This window comes from Barbatula barbatula, assembly GCF_947034865.1.
Source record: "Barbatula barbatula genome assembly, chromosome: 6".
NCBI lineage: Eukaryota > Metazoa > Chordata > Actinopteri > Cypriniformes > Nemacheilidae > Barbatula > Barbatula barbatula.
Genome location: NC_136765.1, coordinates 16,473,993 through 16,501,231, shown reverse-complemented (window position 1 = coordinate 16,501,231; position 27,239 = coordinate 16,473,993). Strand labels below are relative to the sequence as shown.

Here is a 27,239-nt window from a genome sequence, read left to right as displayed (position 1 = left end):
TGTGCAGTTGACCTAAGCGCGACCCGGGCAACACAGCCCGTCTTATCCTACAGTCTGACACTGTGAACCATCATCTTCTATTACTGTTCATTACTGTACTTAAAACTGACAAATAAAACCTACAGGAGGGTTTCCTTTATCGTGAACATCTGCTGTCACTATTATGCTTTTTAAAGGGCAGCAACAGCCAAATGAGTGTGTACATGTTTTATGAGTTTTGGGGCTTCTGTATTGGATTAGTCTGCCCTGATCTTCATCTTTTTCCATCCATGGGTTATTGTGTTGGGATTTATGTAAATGTGCTTGGGGCAATTGATTGTTTGCATGTTGAATAATAATGACCTTTGACATTGACAGATCATTCTTTCAATCCTATTTTATTGACAGTGTGTTCAATTTTGTACTCAAGCCAGTCTTATTTCAAAGGCTCAGTGGGTGTGGTTTGGACTGGAAGCGTGGCCGGGGCTTTGCTGTTTGGTTTGGGATCTGGGGTGTGTAATTGTTCAGTGCAGCATTTGTTTTTTTGGCAGAGATCTCGCTTGTCCCATTGAAAACACCTTAGGAACAGCAAGAACAGCAAGTGAACAAAGAAAGCCTGTTGACTACTACACCATAGTTTAAGACATTTACGTAACTTGACAACTTACTGCTACATGTTGGTACAGTTCTTTTTTAAAGGTCAAGTTCATGCAATTTAGAAGCATCTTGCAGTGAGGTTGCGAATTGCAACCAAAGGCTCACTCCACCCCCTCCCTCCCTTTCAAAGCACTATGGTGGCTGACACAGGACCTGCCGCTTATTTCTGCTACTGTTGAAACAACATGGTGAAATTCCATGTAAGGGAAACCACTGTGGATGTAGACAGCTTTCTACGCTAATTAAAACATAACGCTTCATTATGTAAGGTCATCTCTGAAGATGGAATTATGAATATTATATTGCATTTCTGTCAATAGATCCTCCAAAAAATGTACACATTGGACCGTTAAATAGAATGGATTTAAATGAACTTTTATCAATAATTTGTGGTCAGACATTATGGTTGTGTTAAGCCATATGCTTAAAAATTTGTGCTTAAATATGTCCTTTGAAATCCCTGGAGAAGTGTCTTGGAAACAGACAAGAATGTTTTTACAGATGCTAAATGCAAATTCCTGTGACAGCCTAATGCATTGCTCTGAGGGACATCGCACGGATAGCTAATAGGAACACAATATTTGATTGGCAGTTTGAAGTACTGTCTGTGTTTAGAATGTGTCAGCTGCATCTCCTTCCTCTGATTGGCTGACAGCATTCATGCTTTAGTCTACACAGGAGATGATTCAGCAAAGCACTGTAAGGCAGTACATCAAGATCAATCCCGTCTGTGGCACGACACACATCCTTTGTCTTTACTCTCACAGCAAAATGCACCAGCAACAAAGTCTTTGTGTCTGCTGTTTGGTTTATTTGAGGACAGTTATACTTCGCTATCTTTTCTTAGAGGCTGTATTACTGTGAACTGTGCAAACACATTGATAAAGTTAAGCTAAGGCAGATGCAGGCCTTGTCTTTTTCGGTTCTCGGTGTACTTTATCTCCGATAGAAAGCACGTTTCTGCTTTCAAACTATAGATTGTAGAAATATTTCTGAGTTTGTTATGTAATGAACATGTGGTAGGGAAAGTTTGGAGTGAAAGTTCTGAAGCTTGAAAACTTTGCCCTGCATGTCGCTTCCTGTTCAGACTTCATGCCTGAAACTTGTGAAACGTGTTCTACTTTTACTTTTACACATGCAAGGCAATGGAAAAGACTGTTTCCATTAGCTTTTTAGACCTCTCAATGTGAAGAGAATACTATAAATGAAGATTAAGCATCACAACAAATGAAAAAACAACCAAAACGTAAGATCTCAGAAGCAATGGAACATGTTTTGTTGTCCATTTCTGTTTTGGTGTCGACAACTTATTCAGGACGTCTTCCAAGATTAGATGGAAAACATATACTTTCAGTCTTTCACCATCTGGATTGGTGTGTTTATGATTGATTAAGTACTAACGATATTGTTGATGTTTTCTCATGAAAACAAGACTATTTAGGATCTTCAGGCCTACAATGGACAGGATAAAATTGAACGGTTCGGGAGTGTTGCCTCTTGATCTTCAATTCCGCTGCGGTGAAGAGAAGAAAGAGTTGAAATATATTTCTTGTGAATTCCTATGTCACATTACTTGCGTTCTGGGTTCTGTAGGCTGGCTCATATTTTTTCTGGCTGTGGCCTCAGTGGGATTTGATCAGGTCCGTCCAAGTCTGTAAGGCCCGTTTGCTTTTCTAGTCATCAAAGCCACAAGTTGTCAATTCAAACCAGGCAGCGAAATAATTTCTCTTCCCTGCTCTTATTCCCTCTGTTGCTGAGGTATTTTTGGAACTTAATGAAAAGAGAAATCTGAACCACTTGCCCTTAAAAGGGTTGTCTGGGTCAGCTGAGTGGAAAGTTGTGTTATTAATGTGTTTGACGTCTTACTCGCTGTGTGTGCCGAGTGTTTTGTTAAAATGGCTGAAGAACACAGGAATGCTCTGGGTTGGATGGTTAAGTTGGGATGGACCTCATCTTTGGGGAGGAAGAGGGGGAAAGGGGGCATAGTTAGCATATTTTAGAAGCCATTCCAGCTCGCTTTAAGGCCCACTTTTTGGCCCCTTATACAGTGAGGTGCTGTGGAAGAGCATTGTACATGTCTGATGTGATACCCAGAATTCGTGTCTGTGCAGAGGACTTGAAAGTAACTTAAACAAGCATTTGTCCCTGAAAGAAAGAAATAGCGTTTGTGTTTGGCCATAAATCAAGCTCTGGGTTTTTAGAGACATTGGAGCAGATTGGTGGTTTTCTGTGATATAGAAATTTGTAGCAATGACGATGTCTTTGTGCTTGGTTTGTGTGTAAAGTGAGAAAAAAACAAGTTGACTTGATTTGTAAATTAGTTTTTTTTATCCTATATTATTCTGTTATGTACGTTGTTTAGACACTTCATTCTATTATGTTTGAAGCTGTCTGGGTTTGAGATTGTTTAAACATTATCTTCTGTGTAGCTACTTTGGAGACGTTGGTTTAGACATTGGTTTCTTATGTATTTTAAATGCTGTGTAGTTTTAGCATGGGCGGGCAATTGTTTTCGCCTTGCGGAGGGTGGGCATTTCTGGGAGAATTGCCCAATAAGGGACTAAGAACAGTTGTTATTAAACAAATTTTCATGTTCGAAAAAAACATTCAGAGACCCATTCAAATACTGGGAGAGTGTATCGAGCACAGAAATACTACGTCATATGCATGTTTAACACTGTAAATAAGTCAGAATGCATGAAACACTAAGAAAATCAAACGCCAACCTTTTATTTTTAGATACCAACTTAGCTTTTTGATGTATTTTAGAGGTGGTCAAGTTTAGGCTGTTTTCTGGAAGTTTGGACCGTGTTTTGTGCTTTGTTAAAGGGATAGAGCCCAACATTTTTTTTAAATAGCCCTGTCATTCTAAACTCTATTACTTTCTTCTGCAGAACATGAAAGAAGATATTCTTAAGAACGTTGGTTGCCAAACAACATTGACTTCCACTGAATGAACACAAAACCACAATTTGAGACATTTCTACAAAAAGTAGTCATATTCAAGTTTTAAACGACATGAGGGTGAGTAAATGACAAAATTTACAACATTTTTATTTTTGTGTGAACCATCCCCCTTTTGCCCATCTCTCTGTATCACTGCAATAAGAATGTTCTTATCTTTTTAAAGGAGCCCCTGCAGATTTAAATAAACATCAATGTCATGGTAGCTGTGACAAAGCTCATGGCATCAGGCCAGGGTTTCGGACATCATTGTGATGGCTAGTGACCCACATAGAAATGTACGATGCACACATGGCGCATGCACGCTGACCGCCCCACTTCCTGTCAATTTGTGACGAGGTAATGGGATTTAGAGCTGTCAATCTGTCTGGGGTCTACAGGACTAAAGAGCTGAATAGAGAGTCAGCCTTTTTTGTTTGTTGAACAAACTCTATTGACAGTTTTAAGTCTGGGGTTATCTATTCTGTCTCTGAGCAAAAGGAATTTTCACTGTGATGTCTGGTGTGTAGAGATCTTTCTCTAGAGTACATGGGAAACAAAACTAGATGGATAGACAGAAATCAAAGTAGTAGAAAGACAGAAATCAAAGTAGTAGAAAGACAGAAAGAGAGCTGGGCCAGGCACCTGTATCAACATCTTGAAGCTGGTTTTCATAAATCCTGTGCTGTGGTGGGCCCAGTGCTCTGGGCAGTTATAGGAGGGAAGAGAAGTGCAGATTCTCTGAAACAGGAAGTAGCGTGTAAGCAGAAAACATGAGAAATTCAATCCCAGACAATTCACGAAACACTCTTCTCTGTGCAAGAAGCTTGCTTTATAGCCATAAAACAAAGTAGGTAAAAGCAATCATTAAAAACTGCCCAGTACAATTTAAAATACAATTGTGATTATGATTATGGTTGCCATGAAGATGATTATTATAATTATTGTCACAATCTACTTGTGAGAGTCTGGAGCTGCGCGGCTGGGTGACTGATGTTTCCGATTCTGATGTCGGTCACAGCTCAGCTCACCATTGGCAAGTTTCAGACACAGTGTGAGTGAATTACTACGATTTGCTCTTTGCTGTGATGGATTATTTTAGCCCCGAGGACGAACAATTTGATATTTGAGGCGGTTTAAACTAAACTAACCGGAGGAGTGTGGAATATGCCATTTATCCGTTGATTACTTGACACAGCGGTGAATCATTTCCAATCCGTTCACAACGAGAATGAATGAGTTAAGTTTTTTACATTGTGTTGTGAACATGAGGAAAAGTGTCCTTAATACACAATAAAATCATCATAAGAGCGTATAAAGAGCGTATTCGTTTTGCTTTAACACTATAAACAATAAAATATGACATGCACGTTTTCTGTTGGTTGTTCTAGTGTATTCAGAGTTTAAACAGTCTCTTAACTCAGCCCTTTAAGCTTCTCTGTTAGCTCTTCCTCTTTTTATATGATGAGCAGAACCGAACCACTGTCACATGCAGTTAAATGCATAGACGGATAGTATTTTAAAACTATTTTAACACCTTTACACATATTTACATTTCTGCAGATTTCACAGATTTATGGGCTACGGTGCTCCTAGTAAATAATGTTTGGAGCCCTGTAGTCGTTACGTTAAAATACTCGAATGTGCATTTTATTGAACTTTTATAGAGATTAATCAGAATTACAATATGTAATATGTAAATGACTCAAACTTTTTTCCCATGTCATAATTGTATGTGTAAAAAAGATGAAAGAACATGCAGAAAAAGAGACACGTGAAAAAGAGACACGAATTGTAATTGCATCAAGTTTGTAAAGATGCAAGAGAGTGCACAAAAAGAGACATGGGAGGTCGAAAGTATCACCGCATTGTTCAAGAACAGTAAAATAAATATATGACTGTTATGCACATCGGACATTCTGTAATTACTTTTTTCTTGGATGTGAAAGCTCTTTAGGCACAATGTTCAACCGATTCATTTTGATTCGCCTGATTGAATGTCAGCAGGGCTCTTCTAGCTGATTATTTGTAGCGCATGTATAGTACAACTTGTTCTCGCTGATTTAAGAGCATATTAACTTTTGATGAATTGTAGGCACGTTAGCTAGAGGCTTCAGTGCTTGTGTTATCCAATAAAATTAGAGCTTGCTGTTGCTTTCATACCCCATTTCCACTGACATGGTGCTGGTGATGGAGCCAGAGGCCTCCTGGCCCTGTTCCGCATGTTTCCACAGAAGAAATGGTGGTTCTGGGTTGGAAAAATTGGTTCTGTGTTGGTACTTTAAACTTGCTGCTCTCAAACCAGTAACCACTAATGTCACAAGGAGCAGGATAGTTTCCTCGCCATGTAAAGTATTGAGATCAATTACTTATTCTGACTACACTTGTAAAAAACAAATCTAAAAAACTGTCTACACTAAGAAAAAACAAAAACTGTGATGTGGCATCGTACTGAAGTCCTGGATTTTGAAGACTTATTTTAAACCCAATCGGAGATGCCTCTACGTATGCTTTTCTTATTTCTAGAGTCTGGGCTTATATATTGCCGTGTCTTCAAGTTCAGTGCACTCGAAAAGCTCTGGTTTGGATCACTTTGAGGTTGTTAATGCTTGTTTAAGCTTGTCTCTCTCTCTCACACTCCCTCTCTCTCCACAAGCATGCGATCTCATAGCCCTCCTGTGCTGGATTATTTTCCTCTGTGATCAGTGAAAATATACATGTTCTCAGACAAGAATGCACAGGCTTACATATTGCAGGCTCTAACTTTTTCTGTACCTCTGCCTCTCGCGCTCTCCCACTTTTTCAGAAATTCTCAATTTCGCAGTTACAAAGCAGCATGGACTTTCTAGTGTCAGTCTGTTAGATTCCCTAGTTAAAGGGATAGTTCACCCATAAATTTATATTCTGTCATCATTTACTCGGTCTCTTATCATTTCAAAACTGTATGAATTTCTTTGGAATACAAAAGAAGATATTTGGAAGAATGTTGGCAACAGAACAGTAGCGGCAACCATTCACTTCTATTGTATGGGTACAAAACCAGTGCAAGACAATGGGTGCCGTTCCTTGTTGGGTTAAAAACATTCATCAAAATATGTTCTGCAGAAGGAAGTCATACAGGTTTGAAATGAGAAGAGGGTGAGTAAATGATGACAGAATTTTCATTTTTGGGTGAACTATCCCTTTAAGGCCTCTCTGACCAGACTTTTAGAGAAGTTTAAAGGGGTTTGGAACCAACTCAGGTCTGTTCTCCGAAGAGTGGGATTTTACTTGAGGTTTGACTGTACACAGACACACACAACGACACATCAACTCTCCTTCTCACACACATGCTTACAAACTCTCACTCATCATTTTCTCATCATTTTTTGTTTAGTCTTTTGCTACCAGTCCTAATATTTTCTCAAACCATTTGAAATAATACATTCACTTACATGTCTGACGTCACTGTGGCTAGATCAAAGTCTGTTTTGTCGGGCTGGTTCCGTTATATATGGGTTCTCTTCCCTGTCATTAGTTTAATCATGATATTTATAGTAGAAAAATCAATACCTGCATTTATAATGTGGTTTGTTCAATGAATTCCATACCACACTGTGTCATTTACAAAACCTGCTGTTAATCTGTCATAAAGTCTGCTTGCGATGTCTTAGCACTTCTAAGGTGTGTAATTATTTTGTGATGAATATCTTTTCAAACTCAAATAAGGATTTACTTGTTTTTTTAAAGCCAATAGGATGGTGTCAGGCATGAATGATTTTCTACTTGCAAGTTGGGTGCAGGTGGTACGAAAAGCCACAATTTGGATTTTATTGGATCTCTAAAGTATTGGAATGGAATGGTAACAATTTCCTACAGCTTATTAATGTCTGTTCTTAAAATTCTTAGTCATATTTTTGATAGACACAGACTCACTCTGTCTCAAGATGTCAAATTCTGGTCATACGACAAACAGTCCAGTCATCAGTCTCTTATAAATGGCGCAATCAGTCAGTTCACAATTATCATTACATTCAGTTTGTACTCGCGGCTCAGAGCTGTCAGCTGTGCTGCCTGGAACTATATCAAGATGACTCTGGTCTGACTCATTTCCCGCCCATAATAGGATATGGACACAGCCTCCTGCCGAGGGATTGGTGCCTTTTTCCGGAGGAATTCTATGCCTTTGTCCTAAAAGCACATAGACGCATACATTTGCGGGCAGAAATAGTAAAAGCTGTTCTGTTTACATATCAAAGACTTTTAAGGAGTGTTTTGTCCAAATAGTCTGAAAGAGCGGCTCAACTCCTGATGTCGATCAGAATTCCCAGTAACTTTACTGGATGATAAGGTAAATTGTATGGGAAGTGTTACTCTGTCTATTATAGTTTATCAATATAGGGATTCTGAGACTGTTTTATTTTCCTTTATTGCTTCTCTTTTCTTTTTGCTGTATTCCAAGTAACTGTCCCAGCTCTCCTGGTAAATTCTGTCTATGTGTGTTTTGTGTCCATGTATATGTCCACCCAATTACTTAGGGCTGTTTGGAGAGGTCTGCACAAACATACCATACATACAAGCAACTCTTTTGATCCATTTTAGTTTCTTCCCCAAAGTCAAGAGTGAGCAAATGCTGTCAAAGGTCAAGCATATTAAACGCCCACCCACTTTGATGACATTTGTTTTCGGTCTCTGCTCTTTCTCTCTTTCAGGGAAATGTTGCCTAATTGAAGTTGTTTTATCTGTTTGGGCTGCTGGTATTGGGTTTTTAGTTCATGCCAACCAGATGGATTTGGGGAGAAAGACTCTTTTTCAGGCCATATAAGGACGGAATTCAGGAATCTCTCTAGTAACATTTACGCTTGCCATTCCTCTTGTTCTCCCCTCGGTCTTTAACTCGCATTTCATCCAGTATTCCTACAGAGCCACATGCTTAACATGGATTATACCTAGACTTGTCCTTGAAAAAAGAAAATTCTGTGATCATTTACTCACCCTCTTGTGATGTCAAACCTGTATGACTTTCTTTCTTCTGCAGAACACAAAAGAAGATATTTTAAAGAAAGTTGGCCATTGAACACCGTCGGCAACCCTTCACTTCAATTGCAACAAATGAAAAAAACAATGCAAGTCAATGGGTGCCGTCACTGTTCGGTTAACGACATTCTTCAAAATATCTTTTTTTATGTTTTTGTGAAGTAATACTGGTTTGAAATGACAAGAGGATGAGTAAATGATGACAGAAGTTTTATTTTGGTGAACTATCAATTTAATAAAGCTATTTTGGTATCCTCAGACTTACATGCGTAAATTAGTATATACAAATATTAGGGCTGTCAAATGTTTAATTTCGATTAATCACATCCAGAATAAAAGTTTGTGTTTGCATAATATATTTACATTTAGTCATTTAGCAGATGCTTTTATTCAAAGCGACCTAAAAATGAGGCATAACAATGGAAAAATCAGTGCAACAAAAGGGCAGCAATGTCTATGTGCCATAGAGTTTTGGTTGTGCAAGGTGCAAAGCCAGTCTGGACAGTAGGTACGATAGTCCAGCCTGGACAGTACTAGAGCTAACTCGAGCTAACTTTGCGCAGCAAGCTCTGATAGGAAAGGTCTAATTTTCCTAATGTTGTACGGGACATACATATCTACATGACCAGGTAGTGCTAAATAATAATTTTAATTTATTGGTAAATATAAATAAGTAAATACATGTAAATATACCTAAATGTAAATATTTCCTAATTATGTATACATGTGTGTGTATGTGTTTATAAAAACAGAATGTATTATGCACAGTACACAAACCTATACAGTTTACAAACACAACTTTTATTCTTTATTATTAATGTGATTACTCACGATTAAATAAAAATATATAGATCTATATAATAAAAGTATAAAAATATATAAGCATAAAATGTATTTATCCTAATATAAGAATAACTTATGTGTGTATACATTTATATATTCAGTTGTGGCCCTGAATGCTTTTATTATTATTTTGTACAGCTGTGACCATATTCATATTTTTGCGCAGCACCTTTCATTATTGTTATAGCTGATCTTTATTGTTGTTGCATAGCAACATTCTGGTATTATTTACATATCAAAGACTATATCTAGACAAACTAGTCGACCTGACTAACTGATTAGTTGTACAACTAGTTGACCATCTCAACACATTGCATATTCCACGCAGACTTGGTCGTTCACTTGAAAGCTGTAGTTTCAAATCATTTTTCGTCTTCTTTACCGGCATCTTCACAAATTGCTCATCCAGTTGTGAAGGCAGTCTGTCATTTGAAATCAGGCTAATTCATCATGAGATGGGTGTGAGTGTTTTGCATGTCGCACAGACTTTGTGTGTAAGAACACATTTCAGAACACGTTCTTCAGGTTGGACTCAGAAAGGACGCAGGCGTTTTATTCAGCATTCCTATCTGTCAGAAAATACGAACATGAAAACATTCAGCTGCCAGCCTAATGTGCCAGTAGACAATAAAAACGAGATTCCAAAGATGTTACAGCGTTTCTCTATTCTTCTCCTTAATCTATCCACTCGCTCTTCCCTCCCCTGGGTTGTCTTTTACTCTTTCTTTTTCTTGCCTTTGCACTCTCATGCACTCGCGCTCTTTCGTACATGCCATCTTTTTAACCTCTTACCTCTTTGGGCGTCCCGCATTCCTCGTGTTTAATTCGGGGCATTCCTTTCCTTCACTCGCAGACAAAACAACAACAACAAAGAGAGAAAATTCTCTGGACCATGAGCCCCTCTCTAATCACATACAGGAAATGGGCTTCCGTACAACATGAGACCAAGAGAGCAAAACAGGCTTCAGATGTACCATGGGCTTCTGAAATGGAAGTTATGGAGATGATGATCGTTTGTGCTCTGGTACGTTTCAGCTTCAGTGTTTTTGTGCTTCAATTTAAATTAAGTGTTTTAGTTAAGAAAACGTCAAAAATACAGATGACAGTTTGTCCAATCGAATGTTGTTGGAGGAGTCTTTCATTCTGCATTTGTGACTTAACTGAGTAATGTACTGGCAGCTGGCTTTTCTAGGTTTCCTGTAGCTCAGTGGCATGGCGTTAACAACGCCAAGGTCGTGGGTTCGATCCCATTGGATTGCACATACTTAGAAACAAATGTATAAGATAATGCAATGTAAGTCGCTTTGGAGAAAAGCATCTGCCAGATGCATAAATGTAAACGTATTACACAATAACAGCCGGATGCTTGGACATTATTCCGCTTATTACACGGCTACTTGTTACATAAGTAAACAACTGGACATGAAATGTCAATTTGAACTATTTTATAAGCGATTTTTTTTTGATGTAAACATTTTTCAAATGTCACGAACAGGCAATTTGGTTTTATCATTTGTAAATATAATGTCATACTTAATTCAAATACATAGGTTTTTTGACAAATTAAATGTCAAAATGAATTGCTGCATCCGGGTTACCGTGTGTTGTTAGTTTTGAGCGGTTGTTATCTGGGAATAAAGAACCTTCCAATGTGGCGACTGGCCAATCAGAATCAAGCATCCCAACGAGCCGTGATATAAAGTCTATTAAAGAATGGCGGTGTAAAATTATTTTTTTCTGGTAAAATTTCTGATTTTGACTTTTCTCCACATTGGTGGACCGATATCCACTGAACTCAATGGCTGATTTACAAATTTTAAAGTGTCTTCAGCCATTGTACATTTATAAAAAAGTGTTGGCTCTTCCTGCATTACTTGATGAAGATGTGGTTTCCTCTCTCTCTCTTTCTCCCTCTGTCAGTAACACACATTACTTTGAAATAACACATAATTGTGATGAGAACAGAAACCAAATGGAAGAAGAAAGTGAAAAACATGGTACAGCAGAAAGAAGAAAGACCTGCAACAGAGCACCACAAATTATCTGAGTGTGTGTATACAGTATGTGTGTGTATGTGTTCATCTTGCAAATCTTTGTTTACCTCGGTTAGCATCTTTCAAAGTTGACTAGAACACTCTACATCCCCAAATGACTTCAAAGAGAGGTTTTGCCATTTACCAAATCTGTGGGAAGACATTTTTGCCTAAAGTAAAGTTGCAAAGTTAACCCAAACAAACATGCAAATATTTTTGTATTAATATTAAAACGGCCTGTGTTATGTTTTTTATGAACGTCATGGACAATCAATCAGCTGATGTTAAATATTTAGATGAGGAGAAACTGGAGTGTGCCCTTACAATGGGAGAGGGAAAGTGAGTATTGTGTGTCTGGTTGCAGCAGGATCACACTGAGAATGAGACCCACACAAAACATGAGCCCTATACTTCATAGTTTTGCTGTGTGTGTGTGTGTGTGTGTGTGTGTGTAGAGGGAAGGAACAGTGGCGCCGGGTTTAGAGGAAGTCACTCACAAAGGGTTCAGATGGACTCTGGGACCATACACACATTAACCAACCATTTCCTCCTCACACACAAATTCTGGATATGTTAACTAATGCTTAACAGTATCGTACCTTAGATTACCTTGTTTTCACCATAGGAAACATAAAACACACTTTTCACAGTGTTAACCATCATTAATACTGGACCACTGTAAACATGTAAGAAAACAAACCCGTCATGACCACCATCAGTATAAACTAGGGCATTACTAGGAAACATGGTGGCTAGGGTGTTCTGGGTAGTTTCCTGAATTGCACTGGGCCAAGTCAAAAATATTCTGAAAGCTGAAAGTAGAAGTATCCCTCTTTTCAACAGTCCAAATGATTTGAGATGTCATGTATGCTCATAGCTCAAACAATATGAGATGACTTACTGTATTTGCCAGTCAGTGTTTCAAGTAAACTTTCCTTCTTTGTCAAGAACCATTTATAAGATTACGGGTAAGATAAAACTCTTATTTTAAAATGTTAATTAATGTGTTGATGATTTGGAGAGATACAAAAGACTTTAAATAACCAATGGCAGGACTGTTTGGCTGACCAATGGCAGATGGAGGGAATTACCTTAGCATTGTTGTTTGGTCATGCTAGTGCTGCAGAAATTAGACGTTCACTTTCAAGTCCTTATAGGGAATTTTATTGACCTGGGGTGCCTTCGTTCAGGAATTTAGAACTGCCTCAGTATTGCTCTGTTGTACATTGTTGGCATAACATGTTCTTGTACCTTGTTCGCAATTCTGTACCTGCCATGTGTTTTCTGCCAACTCTTCTGATTGTGTTGTGTTTTGCTGTACCTCTGTTGCCAGGGTTTGGTTTTTGGAATCTGAACTTTGTTCAGAATGATTTTTTTATGTCAGTCACAATCAATCAATAACCTAATCGTGTTTTATTTTTGTGGCTGTGTGGTTTTGTCTGTTCAGAGTTGTATTTTTCCTACAGTTCAGGTCTAGCTGAGCTAGGAGACTTTGTTTGGATTTCCTGAGGCCTGATTCTTATTTTGGATGGTAATATTTCCGGATTTATTTCGAGTAGTGCTGGAGCGTGTTGTAGTTCTGCTGTAATCCCTGAGCAGTGAAAGCTAAAGCAGGTCACATTTATATACAAAGCAGACCTTTTATATTCTGGGTCATGCAGATTGAGACCAGGATGTGAGAAGTGGTTTCCAGGTTATTTGATGTACTTTACTTTAAGTATACTCTCTCTCTCTTGTCTCTAGTCATTCTATTTGTTTATATCTTTAGAGATAAGATTTTCGGGAAGAGACACCCAAATACACAAACACACACAGTCCAGCCTGAAGATCCACCTTTAATCTTTACGTCATTGTTACACTTGTTTACCTAGTGAAACGTAACAGGCATTAGACACAATTCCGTTCTAAAGAATGTCTCTCATTTTTGAACGATTGTTTTGTGTGTGTGAAGACATTAGTAAGTAATTTTTAGGCATTGTTTCATTCAGTTGCTTAACTTTGCCCTTCCTGTTTACACTGCCATAACTAATAATAAAAAACGTAATCTCTCTTTCATACGACTTGACTTTTGGCTTAATGATTTTCAAACAGACAGGCAGAAGGTATAGACTTAGTCACGGCGCACACTTTCCCGACAGCTGTTATGCGGCACCACAATGTGTTGTACAAAACACACTCATAAACGGTTTTGTTTCAACCCTTGGATGACTGTAAATAGCAATTATGCACAGTTTTAACTTTCAGTAAATTGCGCAATGTATTAAATCTGCTGATTCTCAGGACAAATACTTTGCAGTTTAGCATTCATAAATAAACTGACACAGCATGCAACTTTTTCGATACGGCAGTGAAATGTAGTATACCTGCTTTATAGGGATCTAAACTGTATTCTTAGAAATGCACATATAATTAAAACGGAATTACACACACACACACACACACACACACACACACACACACACACACACACACACACACACACTGTCGAGACTTAACATCTCCACCAAATTCAAATAACCGCACACTGCCCAAGTACCTGGCCAACCTGTGCATTTTACCTCTTTTTCAGATTTTCCTGTTTGTTTGGCGTGGATGTTATGCGGCATATCGTGCGTTCGAGTTTTTCTTTTATGATGGATTCCAGCTAGCCAACCAAAAATGAGTCGGATCACATCTGAATTTTGCTTTGCATGCATTTGTCTGTGCGTTATGCATTACATGTGCTACTCTTTTTGAACGATTTGTATTTTCATTAAGTTTTATGGGGCTAAAATGAGGCTTGTAATTTTTTATTTTTGACTCCAAGCTAGGGCTGTGCGGTTTTGGAAAAAATATCTTATTGCAATTTTTCTGGCAGATATAGCGATTTCGATTCGATTTGCAATACAATTTTTGTAAGTCAAGTTTCAGCTCAGTATTCTCTATAGTGTGCAGTAAACACTGTAAATAGATTAAGTACAACATGCCCTTAACAACAGTAGACCCTTTTACTACCTTCTAGTAGCAGATGCTGTGCCTTTTCATCCAATAGATAGTTTGATCAAAATACAGAATTGGATTACTTCTTAATGATTAAAATATTACATATATAGGTTGATTTTAGCCAGGCGCAAGTGTTAACGGGCCAGCTTATTGACTTGTTTGCAAAATATATATATATATATATATATATATATATATATTTTAATGAGCACGGTTTTGTGTGTATATATACACATAGATCAACATTTTTATGATTTATTATAATTTGTATTATCATAGCTGAACTAGATCATGGTTAAACTGTAGTAACTTTAATGAAAGTTAACTATGGTTAATTTGTGGCTCCTGTGCTTTTTAATGCAAATACTATAGTTAAACTATGCTTACTATAGTAAAAATTTTGTATATTTTCATAAGGGCTTTTATCGAGATATCAGCAGATCAACATGTGTACTTTTCTGAAAATGTGCACACAGGAATTGATAAGAGGAATTGTCATTTTAATCTTAAGTATCCGATTCCTATTCCTTTTTTTCCCCGATCCGATTCACATCACAATTATGAATCGATTTCAATTAATCACACAACCGTACTCCTAGTCCAAACAATCCTGTGTGTAGCATGTCTTTATATTAAACACAGCAATGTAAACAAATTTTACTTCAAAAATGAAGTAACCTGGTTGCCTTAATTTTTTGGTTATTAGACTTTAAAATATTAGTTATCAACAATTTTGCATCAAATTCATGTAAAAACTTGGATTTTTACGTTGAATTAAAGCAAAATTTCAAGGCAGCCTGGTAGCTGCACTGCTTCGTGTCGGCATGTTCAGACACACTGTCCCACTAAGACATGCAACTTCCTGTCCATACTTTTCTATTTCTCCAAAAGCGGTGAGAGAATCAAGAAAATGACATGACTGCAAGGGCAAACACCGCAAGGGCAAACAAAAACCTGAACATTATAGGCTGGTTTTCACTTTAATGGATGAAAATCTAAAAAAAGCTGCTCCATGCTTCAAGTTGCCACAAAAGTTCCTTTTTTGTGGCTTGTCAGTTTCTGCAAGAACAGGACAAGTTCAGAAGAGGCCAAACACATGATGGTCTCTCTTTCATTTATCTCAATCCAGTGTGTTTGTTTTTTTAGCATATGTATTATCAGACCACGATTAAAAACATGCATTAGTGAACAGATATTTAAAAGAGGTTATGCCATTTTTTAATTTATTTCAAATGCTTTTTTATAATGATTATAATGATCAACTATAATAATCTGAATGGATTTGTTTGTGCGATGGGGGAGATCATTTGGTCGCAAGGTTTATTGTTGAACTCATGATGCTTGAGGGTGTGGCCAAAGCTGCCTCACCTTGCAGTGATCACAGATAGTTTTTCCATTGTTTGTATCTCCACAAAGCTACATTTGCTCCCTCTCTGTTGTTGGTTCTAAAATCTGGGGTTGAGGGTTTGGTAAGGGATGTTTATAGAGGATAAAGAGCTTCAGGCCGCCCCGCCAAACTCATGTCAAGTGCAGGGAAAAGTCTTTTTTCCCCTTTCCTCTCGGGGAACAGAATGTTCAGGCAGCCGAAGGATCACTTAGCGTGGCTTGGACTAATGATATGGTGCATGATTGCATGTGTGGAACTCTAGAGGAAAAGAGAAACTGTGTGTGCGAGAGGAAATAAACTATGAAATGCAAGAGAGAGAGGTATTTCAATTCAGGTAGTTAAGTGTGCCATCAGTATCTGTGATGTTTCTCTTTTTGTGTCTGGTTTTCATTTATTTTCCTTTACTTGGTGCTTTCAAGAGAAAGCCGAGAACTGTACTGGTTGTTGTACAAATGAGAATTATGTAGAATAAAATTTCGGGGTCTATCCTGAGCTCTGAAGACATTACGCATCAAAGTGTCCACGTATTGTGTGGGTCTAACAAAGAAAATATGTTATCCTATATATTAACTGTCAATATATTAAATCCTTTAATTTGTATTTGTAGACATATATAGAATAATACATTGTTAATATATTATAATATTTCAGCATATTAAATTAAACAGTACTACAATAGCAAAAACCTCTAACGTAAACAACAGCTTTAAAATGGGATTAGATGCAGCATACAGTAGTTCCCGTTAGATGCGAGGTAACAATGTAATACATAAAGGTCCACAAACTACGAAAGCAACAATCAAAACCCATAAAAATCCATAATGTACCTACCTGTCCAGAAGTATCTTCGTAGTTGCTTCCAGCGTGCAAAAGCAACACTGATTGTAATAATACCCATCAACACTCCCGTTTTGGCCAGGATTTTCCCGTATTTCGCACCCATCTCCTGTTGAAACCTCCGGAACATTATCGCAAACAGACCGAGCAGAAAACCCCTGGAAACCCCTGCGAACTGACCGTCAGGGACCAGAATGTTTCGCAAATGGAGTTTAGCTTTTTAGTCCTGGGAGTTTTTAAAGCAATTGTTCACTTTCATCATACATTTTCATGATAATTTTCTCACCCCTGTTGTCATCCAAGATTATAATCATTTTTTTCTTTAATCGAAAAGAAAGTAATGTGTATGATGAAAACATTCCAGGATTATCTTATCTAGCGAAACGATCTGTTATTTTCAAAAGGAAAAAAAACACAGATGCTTGCCTGCTCTATTCTGTAAAGCATGTCCACGACTTCATCTAATACGTAAATACGTTGACAAGGTCACGCTTGACCTTGGTAGGGCAGGTTGTTCAAAATCGTTCGACATCGTTGATTTTACCTTTTAACTCCTTTTTTTGTAAACGCCGTTTGCCTGAGTATTTGCACGTTCAACTTGTGAAGCAAGAAACAAATTCGTAAACATCTTTGATGACAACAGGGGTGAGTTAATTATCATTAAAATTTATGTTGAAAGTGAACAATTCCTTTAAGATGGTCGTTATTTTTGTTAGTTCTTTGCAAGTGCCACTTGCAAACTTGCACACATTTAACAAGGGGAAAGTTAGGTTCCTGCTGTTGACCTGCCATTCTCCCGCTTTGTCGCCACAGCATATGTGAACCCACTGATGACGAATGGTGTCTGCATACACCAGGTCTACAGTGGGATGCAAAATACATTGACTGAAAATGTACACGACCTATCATCGAACCGAGGGCAATGATTGGGCAAACGTATTTTGTTCCTACATCTTTCACAGACAATATATAATTTTATTGAAGGCGGAGGAGAACACTAATCATACACTCCCCCCACCTACAATCCCTGCTGGTACTGGGGCTCGAACCAGTAATGTTTGGGTTACAAGTCTCTAACCATGAGGCCACGACTGCCCCTGTGCACATACGGTTTTTTTTCTCTTTGGCAATGTTCGTTCTAAATCTTTGACATAGACACATACCTGTTTGCTCTTACATGCATGCAAATAATTTGTGCGTATAGTCCCAAGGACCCTTACTAGAGTGATTATGAATTTCATGTCTCATGGAAATATGCATTAAATGTGCTGGGCCTTTTTCCCACTTGGCTAGTATATTTACTGAATGACTTGTTTCCTTTCTGAACCCAGAAGTACTCTGCCAGTGCCTCACACGTCATAAAATTATTGGATTTAGAAAGTATTATGACAGAATTCCTGCAAACCACATACAGCAACTCATTACTTTGGCCCGTCTCCTTGTTGGTGGGCCTGCCAGTCTAACAATCTGACCGAGTTGTGTAAAATGCTCAATTACATCTGGACCAGGTGCTACTGCTTCTGCATTAAGTGTAGTTAATGGGATATTTAATAAGACTTTGGGGTGTGTACGAAACAAAACTAGAAATATTACCATAGTTTTTTGTATTCGGTTGAAAACTGCTTCCAATACATTTGACATTAAACCTTGTATGCTTTATTCGAACTGTGCATGAGATTTGGAACAATGCTTTTAATAGGTAGGAACATAGTGTCTGAGAGCATCAGATTTATAATAAAAAATGTCTACACAAGTATGAGTTATCTTTTTAAGTAGCAGTGTCCTTATAGTATGCGTTGCTGTGGCCGGACCTGTCCTTGGCCTGTACGCCATTCTAAATTGTATTCAGTGTCCTGAGGATGTGAGACTAGGGTCAGCAATTTGTGTCGATGTCAGCAAAATTCTTGGCAAGAAATCAGTGCTTATACTTACATAGGCTGTGTTGGGGGAGGTACATCAGTTGATGTGCTTTCTACTATGCTTTCATTTTTTACACTCTAAGGAATATTGCTTAGCGGCCTTATCCTACTATTGACATGTTATTAAGGGCCGTGCTACACAATAAAAGATTTCCAAAGTCACAAAGATTTATGGTAACAGTTGAATTTGCTTTAGTGTTTTTGAGTGTTAAACACCACCTAGTATTCCTAGTCTTAAAGCAACAGTTTGACAGTTACAGAATGTTTTCTTTATCATAATCTATTGCCCTAAATTCTTCCAGGACATAATCTTTATCTTTCTTTGTTTGTGTATTGCAGGTCAAAACTTACTTGGATCACCAGTGAAAGTGGAGAAAAAAGGAGAAGTGGACATACAGAGATCCGAACTTCAAGCCTGTTCTTCATTGTTTCTCTTTAGAATCCCCAAATTACTTGGAAACACCACCATACAAATGTGTACCTCTCCATCAAACAACCATAAAGACCTCACAGAAGATTAGTATCAGATATAAAAATGACAGAAACAACTAATCGGCACCTAAAACACAAGTTGCAGAGCTTTGGGCGACGTCTGGATGAGCTTGAGGAGGCCAAAAGCAAATTGCAGAAAGCTGAAGATGAACTTCTTGACATTCAGGACAAAATCATTCAGGCTGAGGGGAGTAATTCCTCACTCCTCTCTGATGTGGAGGCGATGCGGAAGAGACTGCTCAAAATTGAAGGCAAAGATGAGGAAGTGAGAAAAGCTGAAGATCTCTGCCGTGACGTTAGGGAAAAACTAGATCAGGCAGAGAAACTAACCAAGGAGCTTAAGGTGGAGATTGAGCGACTTAAGCGCCGAATGTCTGAAGTTGAGAAACTTGAAGAGGCGTTTGGTAAAAGCAAGTCAGACTGTACCCAGTTGTGCCTTAGTCTTAACGAGGAGAAAAACTTGACCAAAAAGCTCTCCTCGGAGCTCGAGACCTTGAAGGCTCGCGTAAAGGAAATTGATTCTTCTGAAGCCCGACTGGACAGGGCTGAAAAATCCCTTACTGCAGAATTGGAGAAGCTAAAGAGTCTCTCTCAGACATTTGTCAGTGAACGCAAAACACTTCTGGAAAGGCAGAGAGAGGATGAGAAAATCATTCTTAAACTGACTGAGAAACTTGAGCATCAGAAAAACAAACTAGGCAAAGCAGATCGCGGCCTATTTGATTCCAGAGACCCTCGAATTGAAGAAGAGTTCTCAACAGGACTTACCTGCAAACTCGCCAGGAAGAAGAGTTTGGAGTACTTAAAGCATTCGGATGACTCAGATTTGAGGAATAAGTCAGAGAATGAGAAAAATAGCTTAGAGGTGCAGGAAGATAATAAAGTTAAGGATCTCAGCCAAGAAGTGGAAAGGCTTAAGAATCGTTTGAAACAGCTGGAATTAGTGGAGGAGGATTTGCAGAACATGGAATCCAAGAATGTTGAGCTGATAGAAAAGTACCAGCAGGAAAGGGGTCGGAATCAAACACTCCATGACCAGGTTGAGCAGATGAAAATGCAGCTAGCTGGTTACAGCAATGGTAATGGAAACACACAAATTACCAGCACCATAAAGGCCCTGGAAAATGGCAAAGCTGAAAATGAGGAAATCAACGTACGAAGTGGCTTCAGACAGGAAAAGCCTAAATTATTAAACAAGAGTCCTGCTGCTGAACCAGTCAAGGACAAAAGCAGTGATGCATCTCCTCAGCAGAGAAAAGAAACCAAGCTGAGGAATAAAGACCTTTGTCAGACCCCAGAGAGCTCCCCAAAGTCTGTACGAAGGGCTGCCAGTCCAGCACAAAATGTCAGGAAAGCTTTGAGGACTGGTGCTTCGGGTATTCCTTCTGACAATGGGACAAAAGATGCAAATAAAGATGAAAAACTTGGAAATGCTACACAGTCATCTTTGAATACACTCAGTGAGAGCAAGAAAGTCTCAGTCCTTAGTCGCTATCCTCCAGCTGCTAATGACCAAAAGTCTTGGAAACCCACTGCCAAGCAAAAGGACTGTGAAGGCAAAAAGAGCCAAACTGAGAAGTTTTCCAGGTACCCTGGAAGTGATAGTGAATCCAGCAGTTCTGACGCTTCCCATTTAATATCAGCCAGGGCTTCAAGCATTGTGTCACCTGACAAAGGATTAACTGATCAAGAGAGTTTAGATAACTCACAGGACACTTCTGGAATGTTGAGTCTGTCCAAGGCAAATGGATCGTATACTGCCTACAGATCCCATGTATATTCTTCTGTTCCGAGTGATCATGGTTCAGATGGTCACTCCTCAGCATCAGAATCCGAATCCACTGGCTCTAGGAGATCAGTAGGTGAGCAAAGTGACAATATAACGTCAAGTACAAGTGGAAGAACATCATCAGTTTACCCTAGATACTCACGTCGGCAAGATTCTCACTCAGATGGCACCTCAAAGGGCTCCTTCAGTGAGGACCAACCCAAGCCTCATTTGGCGGAAGGGGAAATTCAAGAGACTTCACAAACAACTCCAGGTATCGAAATCCAGAGGGTCTGCAGCCCTCGTGAAGCTCTCCGTTCAAAAGCTATCATCAAGCAAGCCATTGTTGAGATTGACAGAAAGGAAATGATGTCAGGGGGTGTCACGGGGCCTTCGACCACCATTGGGAAACCCCAAATCTCTGCAAAGCCAACGTTGCCCAACAAGATGACCAGCACTATCACCTTCTACCCCAATGACCCCATCTCCTCTCGAACAAGCAGTCGGAGCAGTAGCCTATCAAGTGAGCCCCCCTCCAAAGAAAGGCACACGTCCACCAGTAATATAATCATTAGCCCCAGCAGTGAGCACAGGGGAAGCTTTTCTATACCTTACGAGATCTCCATACCTAAGAGCGAGATCACTCTGTGTCCAATTGATACTGATGCGAACTTCTCTGAACCTCCCAGTTTTATGGAAACTGCTCCTGTGGAGGCAACTATCTTGTCTCAAAGCAGCTTCAGCCTCCAGTCTTTCAATACTTCAAACTTCAATGATGAGTGCGAGTTTGAGAGCAGCACAAGCTGGAGAGGTCAGAGTCAAAACCACCTCTCATATGATGACGGTTTTCCAGACATGAGAAATGTCACTGTCAGGAGCACCTGGAGGAGCCGTGGGGCAGCTTCTGTTGATGAATCTGGTCGAGCATTAAGGCAAGATGGCTCAGAGGATGATGGCGAGCCTACTACCATTTGGAGAGCATATCGTGCAAACACAGTGTTGGACACTCCATCAAACTCCAACATTCATTCTAACTGTGGAGTTAAACCAACCCCAGCAGAGGTATATATGCGTAGGATCAGCAATGTCGTGGCATCAGTCCCTGAGCCGGGTCGAAGGAGCAAAAAGACTTCTTCTCCAGAGAGGGCTATTGCACATGAGCCTGTCAGTGCTCAGCAACTTCAACCAAGAGGCCGTAAACCCATGGTGAGTCATAGGTTTTAGACCATTATGACAAAAAAATATTTTTAATTGCTTGCATTAGAGTTTGCTTACTCCTTTGAAATGGTGGTGTTCACTTAATGATTTTAAAGGGACAGTTCACCCAAAGATCTGCCATCTTTTACTCACTCTCAGATTCAAATCTGTATAAATGTGTTTGTTCTGATGAACACAGAGAAAGATATTTGGAAGAATGCTTTCAACCAAACAATTCTTGGCAACCATTGACTACCAAAGTTGCAGTAATGACAATAGTAGTCAAAAGTGCCTCAGAACTGTTTGCTTTCCTACATTTTTCAAACACATTTTTTATGGTCAACAGAACAAAGACATTTACAAATCATTTTTTCCTACTATGGTAGTCAATGGTGGCCAAAATAACTTTTTGATTACAAGCCTTCTTCCGAATATATTGCCCAGTGTTAATCAGAACAAAGAAATGTATACAAATTTGGATCAACTTGAGGGAGTAAGTAAAGTGAAATGTGCCTTTAAAATGTTGTATTGAAGTGTGGTCAGTATAAAATCAATGAAATCAAACATTAACCAGGAGTATAAGCTATCTAACTAAAACAAATTGAAAGGAGCAACTCATCTGATTATTTTGCATCTAATTGTGATTGTACTGAATATCATACCACCTGTTTATAATCCCTGTTGAACAGCAGAAGTCATGCACACATATTTTGTGCAACCATCATGATTAATATTTCTTAGTCATGGTATTCAGCACATTTGTTCCTTAGGGTTTTGTTTGATTTAGAAGTGCAACTGCATCTGGAAAAAGGTGAAGGGGACAAATTTTTTATAAGCATGAAGTATTTTTAGATCTTTCCCCATCTGAAAGAGGAAGAAAATATGTCCTTGAGGTTTTTTTTCTTGCTCTCCTTTCTGTTTTTCTTGTAACAGAATCCTTGCTGGAAACATTGTTTTCCAGTTCCAGTGGTTTGTCCCGTTTTTTAATAATTGGCCATTTGAACACATTGTACGTACATGCAGTATAAATTGTGTAGAACTTTACACTCTAGAGACAAAGTATTTAAAGGGATAGTTCACCCAAAAATGAAATTATTTCATCATTTACTCACCCTCATGTCATTTAAAAGCAGTATGAGAAAGGAAGTCGTACAGGTTTGAGATGACATGTGAATTTTCATTTTTGAGTGAACTATACATTTATTGTTCATGGTTAGATCAGATCTTGCAGCACATGACTTAGATCTGTAATTGATATTGTATAATACAGTATTTCACACCTAATAACTTTGTTTCAGTATTGAAGTTTTATATGTTTTTCTTCTTTTCAGTAATATAAATATAACTATAATTAAATATAAGCGAGTTGAAAGTGTCTTTTGGGAAAAGGAATGTAGTCCATAATATTTTTGCATTTAATCTGATGAACAATAAAGCTGTTATAGTGTTACAGTAAAACATAAATAAAGGGTGTTTAGAAGCTAATGACCTAGAGGTCAGAGGCCACGACTTTGTTTTAGGCAGAGATGTTATTCAGGTCAACTGCCAGTTTTTGTCGCGACAGCTAAACCAATTTTCAGGCTGGCATCACTTTACCATTCATAACACAGCAAGCAGGCCCCTTTTTACAGCTTTCAGCCTCTTTTTGCTTACAGACGATAGAAGAGAATAGAGCTCATCCTATCAGAGTGGCAATTAGCATCACCCTCTCATTAAACATCACAAACAGCCCCGCCCCCACATTTATCCACAAAGACTCAATTAAATGACAAACAAGCCCCTCAAACACGGCCCCTTCCCGACACATGAGCTCATAAACTCTCTTCTCGACTTTCTCACGTTCTATTTCATGCAGTGTTTGTTGTCTTTGTCCGTTGCACTGATGGATAGCAAATGCCTCTTCATTTATCTGCGAGCATCTTGAGATGTATGCACGAGTCAGTTTTAGAACAGAGGTCAGATCATTTGTCTTGCTCTCTTCTCTCGATCAGTCAGTGAATGCCCGTTTTCTCTGTACTACAAATGGTTCCTCATGCTGTCATTGCAGCTGTAAGTTAATACACCGCTATTGTAAGCACACAATCCTTCTCTCTCATTTCTCTAGTCCGGGATTCCCAATCATTAATCTTTTATCTCTTTCAGCTTTAAAGCCTCTTTCCATCTGTAGACGTAAATTCTGTTTCTATTCCAAGTTTGAAATGGGTTAAAAAAATGGAAAACGGATTGCTCCAAGGAGGTAATACATAGTACATACTCAGACTTCAACAAGTGATTGAAAGCTATCTTCATCTGTACCCACTCAGTATGGAGTATATTAGAAAGGATTTATGTCATCAGACTTGGTCAGGCATGCATTGAACTTGGCCTTCAAGGATATGTGGTTTTCTTTTTTCCCTGAAGTTGGAATAATCTTTTTAATAAATATCTCAGGGTTATATCACTATGATTGTAACCCATCAGCGTTTAAACTCTGATGTATGGTGTCCGTTAAAGTATACGATTGTTTAACTTATAGCAGCAACATAAAACCACCTTGGCTGGTAAAAAATAGCAATGCATGAGTACATCATCTAAAGACAACAGAAAATAGTGCTTGCTACAGTAATTTTCAACTCGAAGAATACAACTAAAAAAAGATTAGACATGCTGATTTATTGTTAAAATAAACATGTGGATAATTCTTTCCTAAGAATGCTTAACAAAGAGAATTTTGGCCTGTTTAGTGCCATTACAAATTGGTTTGTAAAACTCATCAGACCTCAGCTAGTAAAAACAGATCTGCTAAATGAATCCGACTCACAGCTGCGGTTGCAGGATTGAATCGTTGATTTGTTTATTTATTTCTCCTGGCCTATATCATGTCACACAGTTTTCTTTTTTATGTGCAGATGTCGTGTTGCGTTTTGTAGAGCTGTTCAACTAACAGAAATTTTGATCATAGATTCCATTTGTGTTTTTGTTAAGGCGCTTAATTAATTAGAAATTCAAATTTTTAGAAACGAATATAAATGTATGTGATGAGTTTCAATCACTTTGTAAAAGTTTTTTTGGGGGAGAGTGCAGGACTGTGGGGAATAGATGACAAAATATGGCTTTGCTACTGTCTTCTGGACTTTTGTGTGAAAACACAGGACTTTTCAAAACGCAGGACTTTTGATAATACCTAAAATAACTAAATCCACCAAAGGGGGTCGAGCTTTCATACGTAGCACCTTAACTCTGGAATATCCTTCCTGATATTATTCGAGGATCAGACACACTCGCCCAATTTAAATCTAGATTAAAGACGCATCTTTTCAGCCATGCATTCACTTAATGCAAAATATGCTAAATAAACCACCAGGAGATGCTGACATTAGATATTATTTACTAGGTCTTTTTTATAACAAATTAAACTATTCATGTTCTGTGTTTTACCCTTTTTTTTTTTTCGTTTTTCCCCTGTAAAGCTGCTTTGGAACAATGCAAATTGTGAAAAGCGCTATATAAATAAAATTGAATTGAATTGAACATGGATCAAACAAAAGGGACCTAAAGGAATAGTTCTCTCAGGCATCCAAATACAATTTACTTACCCTGACCTTGATCTCAAATGTATCAGTTTTTTTTTCAATTAAACACAGGAGTTACGCACAATATAAGTTAAAATTTGACAATACATAGATGTTGGCCTCAGGGTGAATACATTATAAGAGAATTTAATATTTCTGTAAACTAGTCCTTTAAGGGTACACACTTGAAATATTGCTCAGTGATTTCCGCACTATATTGGTATTGGTTTCAAAAAGTGAAGTTTCATATCGTTTTTTTTAATACGCATATTCACGTGACCATACGTGATCAAAGCAGAAGGAACATTTTTGTGTTCTCTGTACTGAATTCATAGTTTGATCTGTTACTGTGGACAAGAAGCATTAGCCATTGCAGCGCAATCGCTCCAGATGTTCACATAATGCTGTTTGAGCTTCCTGAACGAAAGAACTTACATGGAACCCGTTCTGCCATGACATATTGCTTTAAGATCGTTTCCACCCGTTTGCCCCTTCCTGTATGACACAGGAAGTTGCAAGGTTGCGCCTGCCCATTTGGCAGCCCATGCATCGTAACCGGTTTCCTGTACACCCACCTCTCGTATCCCAGCAGGCCTCAAGCCCTATTATGGACAATTAGCATCTGTCTGCTGTGTACGAAATTCCACAGCAGTGTGTGGCATATCCTGCTGCCTCATTTGGGAACTTTATATGACTGACGTCATAAACCATTTGGCTGTGTAAAGTCTCCACATTCATGGTAAAGAAAAAAGACAATAGTTGTTCTATATTAGGCCTTGCTATGTGGTCTGACCAATAGCTTTCCATCTATGAACCTATGATTTAAAGTTGTGTCTATACAGAAAATAATGAAACCTATATGCTCCTGTCTGATTTTCTAGAACTTTATTAGTCGAATTCAATACATTTAAATTAAGGCTGTCAAACGATTAATCGTGATGAACATTTGTTTATAACAATATAAAAGTTTGTTACATAAAATATGTCTATGTACTGTGGTTATTAATTTTAGATTTATTAACACAAAAGCATACACATACATGTGTGTAAATATAAATTTATGAAATATTCAGATGTAGATTTACCAATAATTGTAATAATGTATAATCATTGATTAATTTTTGTATTTTATTTTTCTTTAAAATATGCGTGTATGTGTTTATACATATTATGTCATATATAAATTGCAGGGTGACAGCAATCCGAATTAGTATTGTTATATTAGTTATATTTCAATTAAATTCGAATTTATTTATATAGGCCATACACGGTTGCATTGATTCAAAGCTGCTTTACAAGATAATAAAGATATCGCAAAAAAATATTAATAAATATTGCTAACATTTGCGATGGAATTCTGGTAAAACCATTTCTGCTAATAAGCGTAATCACACTTGTTGTCATTTTATTTATTTCTGCATCTAGTCTTTAGATGATAGAGAAGCTGATCGGTCTTCATGCAGGATGCAGCCTTCAGGTGATGTGGACTCGTACGATAGGCCTGGAAGTCGTGAAGCATGGACCAGCAGGGGCCGTCCAGCTGATGGAAGCCGACTGTGGTCGCACCGCCATCTCGACAACTGACACAGTTGACCAATTCACAGAGGTGTGTATATCCGGTTCCTTACATAGCTA

The 27,239-nt window shown here is 38.3% G+C and overlaps 1 protein-coding gene across 2 annotated transcripts in view; it reads left to right on the top strand.

The window, feature by feature from the left end:
- The window catches only part of luzp1 (leucine zipper protein 1), a 39,627-nt gene that overhangs the window by 7,413 nt on the left and 4,975 nt on the right, over positions 1-27,239 (top strand). Inside the window, exons 2-4 of one of the 2 annotated variants that reach the window (XM_079458581.1) lie at positions 3,531-3,660; positions 18,936-22,062; positions 27,030-27,210. In XM_079458581.1, the coding sequence (XP_079314707.1) occupies positions 19,132-22,062; positions 27,030-27,188 (3,090 nt within the window). In that variant the 5' untranslated portion in view covers positions 3,531-3,660; positions 18,936-19,131 and the 3' untranslated portion in view covers positions 27,189-27,210. The remainder of the gene's footprint in view (positions 1-3,530; positions 3,661-18,935; positions 22,063-27,029; positions 27,211-27,239) is intronic. The other variant, XM_079458582.1, reaches the window with a different exon arrangement.